Source organism: Lepisosteus platostomus, chromosome 4 (assembly GCF_059453375.1).
Source record: "Lepisosteus platostomus isolate fLepPlt1 chromosome 4, fLepPlt1.hap1, whole genome shotgun sequence".
Taxonomy (NCBI): domain Eukaryota; kingdom Metazoa; phylum Chordata; class Actinopteri; order Semionotiformes; family Lepisosteidae; genus Lepisosteus; species Lepisosteus platostomus.
The window spans coordinates 45,035,573-45,050,938 of record NC_142614.1 but is presented as its reverse complement, the minus strand read 5'-3'; the positions used below and the strand labels follow the sequence as shown (position 1 = coordinate 45,050,938).

Here is a 15,366-nt window from a genome sequence, read left to right as displayed (position 1 = left end):
CTCAATACCACCCTGTCTGACTCAATCCCACCCTTTCCAGTGAATGTCATCTTGGGAAACTCCAGTTGCAGTCAGCCAACAGCTTATCTCAGATTTGAATACCAGTAAAATGTCTAAACTTTTTTTTTCTGTTGAAACATATGCCTAATGTTTTCATAAGACAATGTGTATTCTTCTATTTTTAGTAGATTTCTAGTGAAAATTGTAGGTGGATCAATACTTTAACAGAAAACATGCAAAAAAACACAGATTCATAAAACCTTATTTCCAGTTTTATAATAGAAAAGGGAAAAAGGGAACATTTATAGGTTTCACAGTTTATTGTCATATAAAAACATAAAAGTAAATGAACTTTACTTCTCTTTCATATCAAAAATCCATTTATATAAATAATAATGCTCTGGAGAGCTCATACAGTTCAATGTTACAATGTGTAACTGCGATCAAGTTTCTTTTTTCCAATGTATGACTTTAGAGAAGTCATTTTTTAGCAGCACCAACTGTTGAGTAGTCATCGGCAGTCACCTTACATCAACCTTGGCCTTTTCCAGTTAGAATACCAATTTTTTCTTCAGTGATCCTGTAAGCGAGATAGATTCAGTGCGATGGTTTAATATCAAACACAAAAACTATGATAATAAATGTATAAAGGCCACACCCTTAAATGTTCTAACAAATGTATACTAATTGCATCCCAGTACACTAAACAACCAGTATTAATTTAGGTTCCGTTCACATTTATAATGCGTCCTATGGTGTACTGAACAAATGTCGTTTGTTAATATTTCTATAATTATAATTTGTAATAAAATGTATTTGTGAACAGAAAATACCTCAAGCTTTAATAATAATTCCTTATAATTATTTTGAGCCACTGTAAAATAGTCCTTTTTCATACAGAAGGATCGTGAACCAGTTTACACAGAGAAGTGGACCGACTTCATCAATCACCGAAGAGCAACACCCACCTGAGTGTCATTCTTGCAGCCATAGTGTCATCTGCTCCATTACACATCAGATCACATTAAGAAGACAGAAAATGCATCACTAACTGCATTAAGTGGGAATTTAATGGAAGCCAGTTTGATCAAACCCACAGTGGAACTCAGCCAGAACATCAGAATTAACACATTTACTTTATGAATGATGGCTGGAATCTTTATCAGACTAATTTAAATTAATAATTTATTTTAAGTAGTCATGACCTTGGTTTAACACCTCCACTAAAGAATGGCCCTGTTACCATGTTACGGCACTGGTTTTTAGAAATCTTGGACAAAAGAAAAGAGTGCTCTATGGCTGTTGACCTATATGGCTCCCATCCCAGCACGGACCAACAATTTAGCTTCTGAAATCTGACCATGTCACTCTAGAAGGAGACAAAACTGCTGGGATAAAACAGCTCTTTACCTGGTCCCCATTCTGCACTTTTGTTGAAGGATCTTTAGTAATGTACAAACAAGCTTTTGAAGTGGAATACAATTCACATACCTTGTTCTGTACCATCGCGTTTCCTTTTAACTCCAATTTTAAAGTTTTCCTGTTCTTTTAGGGCTTCCACTGAGCAGTTAGGCCTTGGAAGTTGGGGTCCTGGAGTTGGACCAGGCCTGTTGCTGAAATATCTCTTTTTCAAGGCCTGAAAGAAAAAATAATGTTTAACCAACTTATCATTTTATTTTAGATTTACCTTGAACCCATGGGAACAACTACTGCAATTATACAGTGTACCGGACATGAAAAGAAACTCATCACTTATAACTACGACAAATATACAACATGTTACAGTTTTGTAACATTCATTGACATTTTATTGAACATGGCATATGTAAATTCAGTATGCCGATAAACATGTTCTGTCCGCAAATGAGTTAATCAACTACTGTGAAACTCTCATGCCAGTAGCATGTGTGGCTACTTTTGAAAGTAATACAATCTGTACATCTGCAATCCAAGCTTTGCACCAGGTTATTGATGTGATGGGATTGTTTTCCCATATTGTTCTTATGAGGCCCATCACAGGTCTCTGAGCCCTAAATAACACACTGTCCAATCTGATTGCACAAAATGTTCAATGGGGCTCATGGCTAACAGGTAGAACATGCACTGCATCCACTGCATAACCGCCACAATATCATCTTGCACAAAAACCATTCTTATATGAGTATAAAACAGACATGGGTTGTCTTTCTGGACATGTCATGTCAGGATAAGTCCACAGGAAGGGAAGCAAATGGGGTTACAAGACACAGGACACAAGTCAAAGCAATCCATTGCAGTCAGGTTGCCATCAAGCATTACAAACGTTCTCTTTCGGTTTAACTGACACCCATCAGAGTGTCTTACACAAAATCTTGATTCATCACTAAACAGAGTTTGTCACCATTGCTGGAAAACCCAGCTGGAGTGTTACTCAGACCACTTCATCCTTCTGTTGTGTTACCACCAATGAACATTGCTGAGCAGTAGGCTCCTGTATGGTCATCTGGCCTGGCTGTTTATCTGGTTTCCCAGTTAAACTGCTGTTGACAGGATTTTTGTGACTTGCCATTTCTGCAGTGGAACTAGCAATAGAAAATTTGGTCAAGGAGACTAAGCACAAAGATATATTTTGATTCATGTTGTGACTTGTTATTGACAGAAATTTTCCAGGTCAGAAATTTCTAACTGTGGAAACCCCCAGATAGACAGAAAGTGTACTGATTTACTGTATTACAGTCTCCACCAAGGCATTGTTCTTTAGAAAAGCACAGCATTTTGCTTTTCTGTGTTTTTCTTTCTTTTCCTTAGCCTTGATGTATAGCAGATTAAATCACCACATCACCTGTATTCAATCAACTGTGTCCCTAATGAGATTTAATGCCTATTAAGCAAACACTGGAAAGTATTAGTCATTTTTTGTAAATAGGGTTGATTTCAAAGAGTGCCTTTTTTGATTGAAACATTTAAGAAACTATTTTTGTCAGCCTCACACCATGTTCAGAGAATATAAAAATATTTAAAGTTATTTTTATGTAAATCAACAGTGTCCACATAAATACTTAAACAAGAAATAACTCTCTCATGGTAAAAACCTTGAATTGCAGCAAGGAGACCAGCTCTTTTTTTAATAAATCAAGTTCACACAAGCTTCATGAGTTGTAATCTGTGCATTTTAAATATTTTGTAGATGATACTGTAGTTATTCTTGGAGTTTCATGTTAGTCAGTACATTAAACCAAAGCACATATTCTTTTTTTTAGCTTAAATACATGAATAAATAATGGTGCTGTCATCTGCATTCAACAGTACTAGTTTATTACTGCACAACTGGCAAAATACATATTGCTCACAGCTGTGTCTCTTCATGTTTCTAGAAAAACAACATTTGTGGGCTATAGAATAACACCTCTTCAAACATTGTAATTAAATCTCTTAAAAAAACAACAATGGTAGACGTTGTGCTATTCTTTAATTTTCACCAACTTTAGGATGTGATCTATTGAGTGAAACAGTTACCTGTGTTGCCGTGATTCGTGTGCAGGGATTGTATGTAAATAATCCTCGTAACAGGTCCAGTAAATCATCACCTGCTGCACTGAATATGTGCTCTAGTGGTGTTCCAGGAAACATTTTAAATGATATGTAGTCAGGAAGGCTGGTCAGGCCCTAGGAAAATGCAAAAGACTATTCATACATAATCCCAAGGAAATAAAGGACAACATATTAACATGCATCAAAATTTATAACATAAAAAAGGGAAAGCGTTCACATTTTCACATTCTCAAGATCAAATAAAACGATGAAACACAGGAATACTGTTTATCCAAAAATACTTATTTTTGCACTGTGAGAAAAGGAACTTTAAACGTTCGACATGCATTTAAATTAAGTCCACATCTAGAAACGGTTCCTAAAAAAATAAATTTGAGTAAAATGCTTACAGGCCATGTCTCTTCTGTCGGAGTTCCTAAAGCTTCAAAAATTTTGGTTAGCTGGTCAAGATCTGAGTCTCCTGGTAAAAAGGGTACCTGGCAGGAAAAGGTATAACAATTCTGTTAATTAAAGTAAAAGCAATCACAAGATTTAGGCTGCCTTTATGCACTATAAAAAGTAGCACTGTAAATTGTTTTTCTACACAATCACAAATTAAAAAATACTAAAAAAAACAATTACGTTTTTTTTGTACAGTAACATTTAAGAACTGCTTCTATAATTGCTTTTGAAACACTAATTAAAAAACAAGACATGGTTTAAAGGCCATGTGGTCTTAGTGTTGAGCATTACACTGCATCTCCCTTTAACTTAACACGATCACAGTCTTCACTGTTAGTCTAATAAAAGGCAATTAACAAATCTTCCTCAGAAACGTAACAATTAAGCATGAAAAAAAATTATCTTGAATTTTAAGAACATTATATGACTCACGTTAACAACCTATATTTAAGTAAAAAATTACCACAGAAGATTCAGATTTAGCAAAACTGTCTTTGTGATGAATGAAGGTCTACATAAGGCATAACATTCATGGGAAAATTCACAATTTTTTAGCACAAGGAGAGTCTAAGTTATTAAAATGGTTAACAACATTCCTTATAAAAATCAAATACCAAAGAAAAACTGTTCTGTCACAGTCCAGTACTACTGGTGGGAACCAAATTTCTCACCGAAATGTGTGCTTACCCTTAGGAGCAACTCAGCTAATATACAGCCAACTGCCCACATGTCTACGCCCACACCATACATTCTGGCACCGAAGAGAAGCTCTGGACTTCTGTACCACCTGAAGGCAAGAGATCAGTTACTCTGGAAATCATGCACCTAATCAAAACTAGAACCCAGAAACAAAATGGGCATTTTGACCTTGACTAAACTCTTGACATAACCACCCCACCGTTTTTTATCTTTTTGTGAACCTCGTTGTATGGACCCAGCCAATGTAAAAATGTACCAGTAACAATCTACAGTCCTGTTCCAATTGTAAGCAAGCAAAAGAGCAGAATCAGTTCAGCATTATTAACATTTCAAGAATGCACCACCCCTCCCCCCAATCCATATAAAATGGCTTCTTCAGAAGCATGAAAAGACTGTTTTACTTGTATTTTGTCAAAATCTAACATATCTTTTAACCTGCAACACATGCTTCCTTTACTCATAAATATGTTAATAAATATATAATAATTTTTATAAAATAAAGGATGCCTACCTTGTTACTACTTGGTGAGTGTACACCCTATTGGGACTTCCAAAAGCCTTAGCCAGACCAAAGTCTGCAAGCTTCAGGACACCATTTTCATCCAATAGCAAGTTGTTTGGTTTTAGATCCTAAACAAAATAGAACAAAGTTTTACTATACTATTTCATGTTATCTGCTACACATGAAGGAGTAAAATGTGCTTCTAATCTTCTAGACTGTAACAGTGACTGAACTGCACTGAGGTACATGAAAAAAGCTTTAAAGGTTAAAAACAAAACATAAATCAAATTCAACATCTGTTTACACTTTGTTTAATTTCGTGGTGCCAGTCTATGAAAACTTTGTAAAAAACAAAACATTTGAAAATATTTACTACAGCACTTGTCAGATAATTATATTTGAAAGACAGTGAATTCTATATTAGTCTTACCCTGTGTAAGATCCAATGTTGATGCATATACTCTAGACCCTGAAGTGTCATCAGTATATATGCTTTGATGTTTGCAGGAGTCAAGACCAGGCTGGTGTCCTTTATTATTACCTAAAAAGAAGGGTATTTATAAAAAAAAACTGTTGTTCCAGCTGCAACCTTCCAAAACAGTGAAAATAAAAATGTCTTTGAAACTGCAGCTTTCGTGAGATTGGGAAGTCATATTTAGTTCATTTTTATGTAGGAACATTTGATACATAATGAATGGCTTTTTTTGTGTCCTGCATTTGACTTCAGGACTTGTTAACGTGTACTTTTATTCCAAAATAGCTTTAAAAATAAGACATGACTGCACCAGAATAAGACCAGAGAAGAGCAACCTGACACTCCACTCCCAGCCATAAAATAATGTAATACAGACATTAAAAATATTTTTATTTTTGAACAGAAAAGACTATCAGGAAAAGTAATTACTTTAGTATTCAAATAATAATCATCATCATAATAATAATTGCTTACACTTATATAGCGCTTTTCTGGACACTCCACTCAAAGCGCTTTACAGGTAATGGGGACTCCCCTCCATCACCACCAATGTGCGCGAGAACGATCAACACGTATGAGTGTAGAGAGCAGAGTATTGAAGCCAATTCATAGATGGGGATTATTAGGAGGCCATGATTGATAAGGGCCAAGAGGAAATTTGGCCAGGAAGCCAGGGTTACACCCTTACTCTTTTCAAAAAACGCCCTGGGATTTTTAATGACCACAGAGAGTCAGGACCTCGGTTTTACGTCTCATCCGAAGGATGGCGCCTGTTTACAGTATAGTGTCCCCGTCACTATACTGGGGCATTACGACCCACACAGACTGCAGGGTGAGCACCCCCTGCTGGCCCCACTAACACCTCTTCCATCAAGCAAGAGGAGGCAGGCAGGATACACCCTGGACAGGATGCTAGTCCATCACAGGGCACATGCAGGCACAAACAAGCGCACACTCACATCAGGGCCAATTTCCCTAGAAGCTAATTAGCACAGCAGTATGACCAGGCTCACACCTGCTTAGCTTCAGTGGGCAGCCAGTTGTGAGTTGCAGGGTGATATGGCTGCTGGCTATACGTAAAGGCCTTGACAAAGTTAAACCTATGAACCTCTTCAGATTCAGCACTGGAATATGAATCAAATATAGACCCATGTGTAAACTATGTGCATTTAAAATTGAGATCTTGAGATATTGTATTTCATTACACAGAAGGCTATGGAAGTCTTGCATAAACTGTTGAAGGTGAAATGTTGTATTCTCTCAAGAAAAAATAAGGATAAGATATCAATTAGCTACTAACTACAAAATATTACAGATGAACTGATGGCCTCGTTTCAAATAGAATAAAAGGTTCCAAATGAAGGCAAATACTGTATTCATAAAAATTTTAAGGTGGAAAATTTAAACAGGAATTTGAAAGCATGATGCCAACATTATTATTTAAAAACCCCATGATTTTTATACTTCACATTCTTGCATTATACTTCTGTTATCCAATAAGCGCCTTAGCTCACTGCAGCCATGAACTTTACACCAGCACAGGAGGACCATGCTCTCAAACACAGTAATTTTGAAAGCTCTGTGAAGATGGCGCCCCTACAAACAGTACAATGTGCTCTGTTTATTTTGGTTTGTGCCATTGAAAGTATCGTCATAGGTGCTTTCATTACCAATATACTGTATAGGATTAAAGATTAAAGTATTGGGATTAAAGAAAAATACATTGCCTAATAAAAATCAAGTCTGCGTTTCAGCATAAAAATTACCTCTCAGGAGTGTGTACTGCAAAAGCTGAAAGTGACAACCTAAAATTCACATGTACTATGCATTTGCAGTAGTCTAACCACAAAATAGCAAAGCAGAAACTAATCTGTAGAGAGGCATTTTGAATTTTGTGCACATTTGAATATTTTAAGAAGCGTGGATCATTCAATTTTATCTGACTTACAGGTTCCAGAATTTTCAATTTGTTCAAACATTAGGTCTGTGTAGGACACTGAGAAAGCTCTGGCATCTGAGAATATTAAACTAGCTAATTGTTTTAACAGTTAAAATACGTAGTTTATGGTACAAAAACCGGTTTCCTTTGAAACAAAGAACAGGAGTCAAGTTAATTCAAATATTCAAAAACCTTAAAGACATTCATAAACTAAATATCCAAACTAGAGAACTTCTTAAACATAAACAATGAAACATGAGGATACAAGTGAAAAATAATAAGTGATTCTAAGACCAAGAAAAGCAGAAGCTTTTCTTGCAGCCTCTGTGTAATTATTCCAACAAAGTGTTGGGAGAGTCTGAAAAAAGCCTTTCAGCCATATTGTTGCTGAATTCATCCTTCATCCTTCAAAAAATAGCTGGGTGAGATCCTCAAATGAATTAAGTTCTAAATAAAAAAAAACAACCTACTGTTCTGTATATGCTGTCTCATGTTCTTACACCCTTTCAGCACCACTTTAAAAAGCAGGAATGTTACAGCTCTCCATGTGGGGGAAAAAAAAGTTTGGAATAACAATCAAAGCTCAGGCTTCATTTTTATGTTCCAAAAAACGCTTTTAAAGCTTTGCTTGGTCTCCATAAGGAAGCATTTTTTTTATATTTCTGAAACCAAATATATGTCAAGCTGAGGACAGAGCAGTTGAAGCAAGAATGTAATTGCCCTATAAATAAAGCCAGTATGTGTTCCCTTTCCAGGAATACTGCAATGGAATAGATGTTCCATTGTTCACAAATTTTAACATAATGCTCTGTGTAAGTAACACCATATGAATGCCTGGTATTTAAGTATCTGAGTAAAAGACAAGACAAAAAAAGTGACTAAAGCTGTTAAATGTGGACTTTTTTTTATCTTGGTTACTGGGCTGCCCTTTCGTGTAGTACTTTCAGCAGTTGACTTAATAAATGCATTCATTTTTCTCTGAATGAGAAAACTTTTATAAGCTTATGTCATTCAAATACTGGCCATACACAGTATTAGGAGATTATTTTAAACTTTTTTACCTTGCAAGTTTGCAACGATGTACAGGATTTTTTAATTCAATTATTAAGTGAATAACTTTTTTTTAATAATTACATTTGGACGATCTGTAGCTCTGGGTCATCCTGGGGAGCTGAGGCTTTTTCATGAAGTGAGTTTTGAGACTTCTTGAGCAATGATGAGGAATTAGAAAGGGCAAGTGCTTGCTAAGCATGAGTACTCAAAGCAGGGAAATATTGCTGTCAAATATAGGTGAACACTTTATACAACAGTTAATACTATTTGAGATGAAGGGTGTCAATGCTTATATCCTCAACACAATGGACCAGCTAATGATTTCATAGTAATAATATAGTAAATATTTCCCTAAATATTTGTGTGCAATGCTATATTAAATATATATTAAATGCTATAAAGGCACTTTATCAAACTTACTGTATGCTTTTAGGCACTTGATTCCCCCCCCCCCCCCCATAGCAAAAGGCATAAGGCGCCATCTAGTGTACCAAATATTTCTCATTGTTTAACCAATGGCAATACCAATGAAGTGTCAAAGAAATATTTGTGGATTCGTTTAGATCCAATAGCAGCTACAAAGTTAAGATGACCAGTTAACAGCTGTCAAAAAGTGTGCCAAAAAAAATGTGCCAAAAAGATTATGCAAATGGATGAATTTCAAAAATGAAAAGAAAAAAACACATGAATATTCCCACCTGCGCATACTGGTCATGCATTTAAATCCCTTAACAGCACCACAGGAACACCTGGTTCTGTTCTCATGATTAACTGGGAATATAAAGTCTAGGCAAAGGATGTAATTTTCTGTGGGAAAGAGACATTCACTAGAATTCCTAAATGTAAGAAAGACAGATCTCAAACACAAGGCACCAGTCTTTAAAAGAAAACCTTACCTCTAGATCTGTTTCCATGTAGTCAAAGACCAGACTGATATTGGATTTATGTCCAAAAGCATCTAGAAGCTTAATGAAAGATGAAAAGTAATCACATTATAAGCAGTAATGTACAGTAACCAAGAAAATGCAGATGTCTTCAAGTAATGTAAAAAAATCAACCATTTGGTCTGTAACATTATCAAGTTACATCAATGCTTCCTTAAAAAAAAAGAAAAAAATCAATTATTTTACACTGTTTAATTAGTATTCAATTAACGTTTTTCTTTGAAAGCATGCATAAGACATTGAAAGAATAAACAGCATTTGCTTAGGCACTGTTATGTCTCTTTCAATTCAGGACTGCTCTGCAATGCAGTTAAGCTAGCATGTCAAATTCAGTCCAGCTGCATATGCTTCTGAAACACCATGGAAAATAGATTTAAAATCTGTCATAGCATGATATATAAACTGTATAATAACCTATTGCTTAAATAGAATGGATTCTGGAAATACGAAAACTATTCTGCATCAATTGTCAACACAAAACAAAACAGTGGTAATTCGTAGGTTGCTCCCAAAACGTTAGCATAAAAAGTAAATCTACAAAAGAACAGACACACAAATACAAATTACGTTAGAAATTAATGCTCAACTAAATACTTACTCCAATTATATTTGGGTGACTTAGCTCTTGAAGCAGTTTAATTTCTCGAAGGGCTGTTCGGTTAATACCTGTGCAAAGTGGGGTAATTGCATACATAAGAAAGCTTGATTTAAAATCTTATGATTCACTGTGAAACAACACTGGTTAAAATATTTGAACCATGTGCTGCCAAGCACTGAGGCAGAGGCTGTTGGGAAAATCATATTCATAGAATGGCACTTGAAACCATAACTAAATTAATTGCAACCCTTTGGCTATGAAGTGAAATGCTCTCTTCTACAACATACAGGTCTGCTGTAGTAACCATGAGAAGTATTTTTTTTATTGCAGAAATGAAACTTTTTTGTTGACAATGAACACAGACTTTAATTATAATTATACCTGATTGTATCAATTTCCAATTACTGTATAAGTTTAAATGTGACCAAACCTTTGAAAGAATCTCTACAAAAAAAATATATATTTTTTCACTACCAATCACTTTGTAATAAATACCTTTCGGTGGAAAAACCCTCACTAAGCTTATTGTATGGCTGAGTACTATAAGTATTGTGGGCGATTTCTTCTGGGAGAATCATTAAAGAAATTATGTTCAATAAGGAAATTCTGAAATAAGAAATGCTGCATAAAAATCTATGGAGAGTAACAGAAAAGGGAAACAAAATCACAACAATAAGAATGAGTGTGAGAACTGTGATGCTGGTGACTTCTGGGAACAAAAATGTTTTTGTCATTACCAGGTAATGTGAATGACAATTCTTGTGATGACAGATACAGAATGCCTAAGTGTCAATATCTACTGACAGAGAATGGCAAAGACATCAGGTATGGTTTTTCTTTAATTCAAAGATACTTGTGTGCGTGTACATGTTTCTAGACTAGAGTTTTTACTGTAATACCATCTTGGGACATAAACCATTATTTATGCTCCTATATGTCACGTCTTAACCAATTAGAGCTTGACTGGATCAAGAAAGTGGACTGCTAACATTGCCAATGTTAGTAATAAAATGACCATTTCTCCCCATTCACTGCTGAAATTGTTCTATATGCTTGTCAAAGCACTGCTTACAAATCTATAGGTATACCATAATTAAAACTATTTTAGATTAAAGTTAAGGTTATTTAAACAACACCTTTAAAGGAGTTTTAAAGGTCTTCCTAAATCTTTCACAATTCTAACAAAATAATGTACCTTTCAGAAATAAATAAATAGGTATAACAGCATAATAAATGTAAGTATCCATCTTACCATCTTTGGCTTCAGCTCTGTGACCAACTTTAATCTGAAATTAGAAATGTAGAAATGCATTTTCAATAAGGATCATTTAAAGTGCGAAGTAATTCTGTTTGTAATTCCTGTTTAAGAAAAATTAAATTAGAATCTCAAGAGGACAATAACACACGAAAACAATAAACAAAGTATTCTGGATAACATATTTGCTTTTTCCACACGTACAATTAAACATTCTCAAGGTAGACAACTTTGCATTTAGAAGACAAATTGCGAGTACTACAATGGAGCTATATTCAAAATGAAAAGAGTAAGCAACAATACCTTTTTGATCGCAACTATGGTGTTTGTATTCTTATCTCTTGCTTTGTAAACAGTTGCGAACTGCAAAGAGATGAGGTGATATAGATCAGGAAGCCATTCCAAAACAGTTATTTGCAACCAACAAGCAAAACATTTAATATTTGTCGTTTTAAAAAAAACAATTCTAACAAATAATGTAAAAACAGCACCTATTTATCCTATTAACTATTTTCTATCCAATTTGCTCACACCAAGTGAAATTAACTACAGCAACCCTGTATCACACAACAATAAAAAATGTTTTTATTGCAACAGCCTTTCTGTAGGCTATGCAAATTCAAAAACATTTTCTTACGACACTAACAGTTTTTATTAATAGCGTGTAATTCTTCACAGAGACCTTTAATTTAATAGTAGTGTCCGCTTTCCTGCTACAGCTCAACTATATGCATCGATATATACTTCAGCTGTTGTTTTTTTAAACTAAAGAACTTTCCCTTTACCTGGCCCTCTCCAAGAAAATCAAGCTTTTCGTATCGCTTTGCTCTGGATTTCACATCCACGGCCATCATCTCTTCCTAACTTACAACTGTCACTAAAAGACCCAACTTCCTGCTGATGAACAGAAAACTGTTAATGCGTTTGTGCAGATCGCCATGTTTGTGCGTGCGCACTATTGTCACTGGCTACAGATCACAACTACTTCCAGGTTAAAAAAAATCCGTCGTGTGAAAGATAGAGGGCAGTATTATATGTTAAATAACATCAATCGACATTAATCTACTGATTGAGAACCCCTTCTTTAACATTTTATTTTAATTTTAATTTTAGCTCTTTTAGAAGCTAAAATCAATGTTTGAAGTGGCCAATGATTGCTTTTTACCCCAGTTTTCAAAGGCAGCGACTAGGATAGACGCTGTCATTGACCTTTTTGTTTTAAGAACCAGCGCAGAATAAACATATTAGGTGTAATCATGATATTGCAGTCTTTGATGCACACTTAAACCTCTAAACGGTTTAGTCCAAAATCAGGCTTTAAATTTAAAGAAAACAGACTGAATGAGGAAGGCAGAATGTGCAAACAGCGTACACGAGGTCAGCAGATGGATACAGAGTCAATAGCAATAAAATAGAAATAAGGGATGGTTACAGTTCAAAAACATAATATTAAACATAAGCTGAAGAAAGTACTTTAAAAAATAAATTCTAGAAGAGAACAGAAAATGTGGAGAAAAAGGAGTGTCATTAACATTGTGATTTTTGCATACCTGACACTGAGGTATTACTATTTTGTGGATAGAAATGAATAAATCACTGGAACATGATATTTTCACAGTTGGACTTAAAGAAATGAGGGATAGTATTAATAAATATTTAACCAAGATATTTCAACTCTAATTAAAGATGGGAGCTGCACCCACAGAAGGGAACATTTAGACTGTAACACCAATTCATAAAACAAAACTATAGGCCAATCAATCTTAATTTTGGCTGGTCATGGAAACAGTAGTGCTAACTGGAAGAATATTTGCAAAATGATGGCATTTTAAGAGACATTCAACAAGGATTTAGAAAAGGAGAATATTGTTTTACATCATGCTTAAAATTATTTGAATAAGCAACAAGGACAACTGATAAACTCGAAATCACACAATGTGATTTGGTTTTCAGAAAGCTTTTCACTAAGTCCCCCTAAAACGGTTGATACTCAATCTGTAGAATTCTTGTCATATATCAATACAGGTTAAAAGCCATATCACCATCAGCCATATCACCCTGCAACTCACAACTGGCAACCCAATGAAGCTAAGCAGGTGTGAGCCTGGTCAGTACCTGGATGGGAGACCTCCTAGGAAAAACTAAGGTTGCTGCTGGAAGAGGTGTTAGTGGGGCCAGCAGGGGGTGCTCACCCTGTGGTCCACGTGGGTCCTAATGCCCCAGTATAGTGATGGGGACACTATACTGTAAACAGGTGCTGTCCTTCGGATGAGACGTAAAACCGAGGTCCTGACTCTCTGTGGTCATTAAAAATCCCAGGGCGTTTCTCGAAAAGAGTAGGGGTGTAACCCCGGCGTCCTGGCCAAATTTCCCAATCATGGCCTCCTAATAATCCCCATCTATGAATTGGCTTCATTACTCTCTGCTCTCCTCCCCACTAATAGCTGATGTGTGGTGAGCGTTCTGGCGCACTATTGCTGCCGTTGCATCATCCAGGTGGATGCTGCACATTGGTGGTGGTGGAGAGGAGACCCCATTACCTGTAAAGCGCTTTGAGTGAAGTGTCCAGAAAAGCGCTATATAAGTGTAAGCAATTATTATTATTATTAAAAGCCAATTAACAAATATGAAGCAGTGAGTGATCCTAAAGTGAAAGAATTATAGTCAGACTGATTCTTAAAATAAGTATAAGAATATTCTGGACACTACACTCAAAGTGTTTTACAGGTAATGGGGACTCCCCTCCACCACCACCAATGTAAGATAAGATCACTTTATTAGCCATATACAATTTCTTGCATTAGGAATTTGTCTTTTCACATACCCTAGCTTGCTCTCCAGGAGACACACAGGCACAGAGGGAGAAGTTCAAGGTAAGAGTGCAGGATTAGCTATTTATACAGCACCCCTGGAGCAGTTGGGGTTAAGGGCCTTGCTCAGGGGCTCAACAGAGTAGGATTCCTCTGCCAGCCATGGGATTTGAACCAGCAACCTTGCAGTCACAGACACAGATCCCTAGAAACCATTCCACCTGTACGACCTCACTTGGATGATGTGATGGCAGCCATAGTGCGCAAGTACACTCACCACACACCAGCTAACAACGAGAACAGAGTGATGAAACCAATTCGTAGATGGGGATTATTAGGAAGCCATGATTGGTTAAGGCCAATGGGACACCCTACTCTTTTTGAGAAGTACCCTGGGATTTTTAACAACCACAGAAGTCAGGACCTCAGTGTTACATCTCATCCGAAGGGCAGCACCTTTTTACAGTATAGTGTCCCCGTCACTATACTGGGGCATTAGGACCCACACAGTCAACAGGGTAAGCGCCCCCTACTGGCCCCACTGACACCTCTTCCAGAAGCAACCTTAGTTTTTCCCAGGAGGTCTCCCATCCAGGCTCACACCTGTCAGTTGTGAGATTCAGGGTGATATGGCAGCTGGGAATTAAATGTCACATGGGTGACCCTACGTAGCTGGAAGCTATGTATGAAGGGATCCGGGGATCCGGTGTTTATGACTATTGTTTACAGGACTCAGGTCAGTATAGGAAAACAATAGAACAGCAAACAATGGGGTATATAGCATGAATGTGGATGTTAAATCAAGGGAAGGTCATTGTACTTATCTGTGTACTTTACATAATGTTATACCAAATGTATAAATCACCGGGTGACACAATTGTAAATAACTAGCATGTCTGCTTCACAGCACCAGGGGCCCAGGATTCATTTCCTGGGGTGCTGTCTGTGTGGAGTTTGTATGTTCTCCTCGTGTTTGCATGGGTTTCCTCGGCGTGCTTTGGTTCCCTCCCATACTGACATACTGGTACTGTAGGCTTTTGGGTAAGTTGACCCTTGAGTGAGTTACTTCTGTTATTGGTAAAGTTAGGGAAACAATAAAGCTAAACTGGAAGAATATTT

General features: G+C 36.3%; 1 protein-coding gene across 1 annotated transcript; it reads right to left on the bottom strand.

The window, feature by feature from the left end:
- Nucleotides 1-308: 308 nt before the first annotated feature.
- Nucleotides 309-12,403, bottom strand: cdk7 (cyclin-dependent kinase 7). The gene is made up of 12 exons (XM_088629585.1): nt 12,223-12,403; nt 11,741-11,800; nt 11,435-11,468; nt 10,183-10,250; nt 9,537-9,605; nt 5,604-5,714; nt 5,183-5,301; nt 4,660-4,759; nt 3,921-4,007; nt 3,496-3,645; nt 1,492-1,636; nt 309-580 (listed from the first exon to the last, which is right to left on the bottom strand). Exons 1-12 carry the CDS (start codon nt 12,289-12,291, stop codon nt 552-554), a joined length of 1,041 nt encoding a protein of 346 aa, XP_088485711.1. The 5' UTR covers nt 12,292-12,403; the 3' UTR covers nt 309-551.
- Nucleotides 12,404-15,366: the final 2,963 nt, after the last annotated feature.

Excerpts from the sequence above, each read along its gene's own strand:
- cdk7 (XM_088629585.1), bottom strand. The coding sequence starts at position 12,291 with ATGATGGCCGTGGATGTGAAATCCAGAGCAAAGCGATACGAAAAGCTT. Across the intron at positions 11,801-12,222 it reads ATTTTCTTGGAGAGGGCCAG|TTCGCAACTGTTTACAAAGC; the intron begins GTAAAGGGAAAG and ends ATCTCTTTGCAG. Across the intron at positions 3,646-3,920 it reads CGACAGAAGAGACATGGCCT|GGCCTGACCAGCCTTCCTGA; the intron begins GTAAGCATTTTA and ends GCATTTTCCTAG.